Source organism: Malurus melanocephalus, unplaced genomic scaffold (assembly GCF_030028575.1).
Source record: "Malurus melanocephalus ecotype Western Australia unplaced genomic scaffold, MMel_1.1 scaffold_143, whole genome shotgun sequence".
NCBI lineage: Eukaryota > Metazoa > Chordata > Aves > Passeriformes > Maluridae > Malurus > Malurus melanocephalus.
The window spans coordinates 1540511-1542985 of record NW_026623375.1 but is presented as its reverse complement, the minus strand read 5'-3'; the positions used below and the strand labels follow the sequence as shown (position 1 = coordinate 1542985).

Below are 2475 nucleotides of genomic sequence, written 5' to 3'. Positions count from 1 at the left end.
AAATAAAACAGCCCTGCTTTTGCACAAAGTGAAGGCTGGAGAGGCCTGGCTGGGAGTCCCAGCTGGTCCCTGGCTCTCAAAGACAAGGCAATGTTCATGAGGTTGGCACCAAATGTTTTCCAGTTTTTATCCTGGAGAAAGCATAAAGCAAGGGATGCCTGGCAGCGCTTCTGTTGTTTGCTCCCCCAAATCTGTCCCACCTTGGAAAATCCCTCCCAAAGCCAGAAGGGTTGGGGCAGGGGATCCTGGGCTCCACCTGGACACCCCATGTGGTCCAAGGGCTCCCRAAGGCAGCGACTGGGTCACAAATCTCTCCATGAATCCCTGTGCAACCTACTGGAAAAATTGGGAAARAAATGGGAAAACCTCACCCAARCTCTGCRGTGATGAGGRTTTTGTTAGCACAGGGCTGGAGYTGGGTGGGCACCAGTGCCAYCAGCCACTTCCCAGCTTCCTGACCCGAAAATTGGGAGCRTCCCCTCCTCCAAGCCATGTCCTGACCCTCTGCTGGCAGCAGCTGCATCCCAGTACCGAGGTGGGGTCACCAAAGGGATCTGGGTGCTCCACAGGGAGCTCCCCAAGCCAGGGGAGCTGGACAYGGGGCCAGAGGGGGAGCAGAGCGGAGCAGAGCAGCCTCACACGAGCAGGTTAAAGACAAAAACCAGTGCCCAGCTGGGAGCRAATCCGAGCTGGGCACAGCCAGAAGGGAACCTTGGCATGGAGGGGATGTCACTTCTTCTCCAGCAAGGGCCCAAAGAGCCCCCAGTCAAAGGCCAGCATGGCCTGGGGGTTGGGCCTCTCCTTGGGCTTCTTGAAGTTGTCCCTCTGGGAGCGCAGCGTCCTCAGCACCTCCACGGGCTCCGTCTGACCCGTGAACTTTTGCACGGCCTCTTCCCTGCAAGGGGACAGCCCTGCTGTGCCGTGGGGACAGGACGGGACCCCCACCCCGCTGGGACAGACCTCAGGGGAGCCCCATCCTGTGCCTGGGGTGACCCCAAACCCAGGCAGCCTCCCCTCCCTACGGGCACGGGTTTCCCACTGGTTCATGAAGCTGCTGGGAAAAGGGATGGGGCCAGAGGGGAAAGGGGAGTGTGTTTTGGGGGTACAGCATGGCTTACGTGACCCGCAGGAAGGGATTGTACAGGAACTCCTCGTGCAGCGTCGAGGGCACCGTGGGCAGGTCCTCATCATCGCGCTGCTGCCGAGGGAGCAGAGGTGCCCAGGTCCCACTGCCATCCCCAATCCTGCCGCCATCCCAAATCCCTCTGCTGCCATCCCCCATCCCGCTACCAACCCAAATTCCTCCACTGCCACCCCAAATCCCTCCACTGCCATCCCAAATCTCACTGCCATCCCCACTCCCTGGGCCCCACCCTGGCACAGCGGGCACAGCCACTTACTTTGGCCCACGCCAGCTTCTCCTTCACCGCCTCATTCTCTGGCTCCACTTTGGAGGCGAATTTGAGGTTTCTGACAGTGCATTCGTGGCCACAGAAAACCTTCTGCAGGAAGCATCTGGCATCAAACCTGCTCTCAGCACCAGATCCCACCCCAGGATCACTGCCTCGAGCCCCTTCCCGGCCCCAGGACCTCTGCCCAGGCTGGGTGATGTGGGGCACTCACCGTGTCCTTGGGCAGAGTCCCCAGGATTTGGGTGAGGTTGGTGTGCATCTGCTCCGCTGTCCCCTCGAAGAACTGCCCGCAGCCCCCCACRAACAGGGTGTCACCTGCAGGACAGGGGGCTGGGCACCGAGGGACCCCGGTGCAGGGTGGGGGTGCCAGGGGGGCTGGATTCCCCCCAGGAGTGCTGAGTGGGGGGAACAGGCAGCACCCAGGGTGGGATACCTGAGAACAGCGCCGGAGCATCTGGGGAGTCGTCCTCCCACATGAARTAGCACATGTGGCCCGAGGTGTGGCAAGGGGTGAAGAGGCACCGGACCCTGATGGCCCCGAACTGAGGAGAGAGGGACAGGGCCCCCACTGAGGGGGACAAACAGAGCCCCACAGACCTCCCCACACCCTGCCTGGGGCCCAGCGGATCACAGAGGTGCTGGGGGGGGTTAGGTGGCCCCAGAAGAGGGTGGGATCCTCCAGCACAACCCCAAACAGGCTGGGATTGGGATGGGATTTCTCCTCCATCCCAGCCTTGAATCCGTGGGGCCACATCTGCAGCCGCCCCAGGGCATGAAGAGCTGAGCATGGCCCAGCAGCACCAACCCCATGGGGACCATGATGCCACCCCACTGGGGACTACACCACCACCCCACACCCCAGGTGTGCGGGGTCCGGGCCCAGAATGTCCCCACAGTCCCATGGCCCCGCACCGTGAGCTCCTGGCCGTGGGTGACCTTGTGCGTGAGGGCCCCGACRCGCTCGTCAGCACCGAACACCCGCAGGCCGGGGAAGAGCTGTGCCAGCTCCTCATTGCCCCTGGCATGGTCCCTGCAGGCAGAGAAGGGACTGGAAATGGGCACT

At 62.2% G+C, this 2475-nt stretch overlaps 1 protein-coding gene across 5 annotated transcripts in view; it reads right to left on the bottom strand.

The window, feature by feature from the left end:
• Positions 1-389: 389 nt before the first annotated feature.
• LOC130576532 (hydroxyacylglutathione hydrolase-like protein) overlaps positions 390-2475 on the bottom strand; it is a 3529-nt gene continuing 1443 nt past the window's right edge. The window contains exons 3-8 of one of the 5 annotated variants that reach the window (XM_057371276.1): positions 2325-2442; positions 1846-1954; positions 1624-1727; positions 1401-1502; positions 1119-1198; positions 390-895 (exon numbers count right to left, since the gene is read on the bottom strand). In XM_057371276.1, the coding sequence (XP_057227259.1) occupies positions 730-895; positions 1119-1198; positions 1401-1502; positions 1624-1727; positions 1846-1954; positions 2325-2442 (679 nt within the window). In that variant the 3' untranslated portion in view covers positions 390-729. The remainder of the gene's footprint in view (positions 896-1118; positions 1199-1400; positions 1503-1623; positions 1728-1845; positions 1955-2324; positions 2443-2475) is intronic. The other 4 variants (XM_057371277.1, XM_057371278.1, XM_057371279.1 and 1 more) reach the window with 4 other exon arrangements.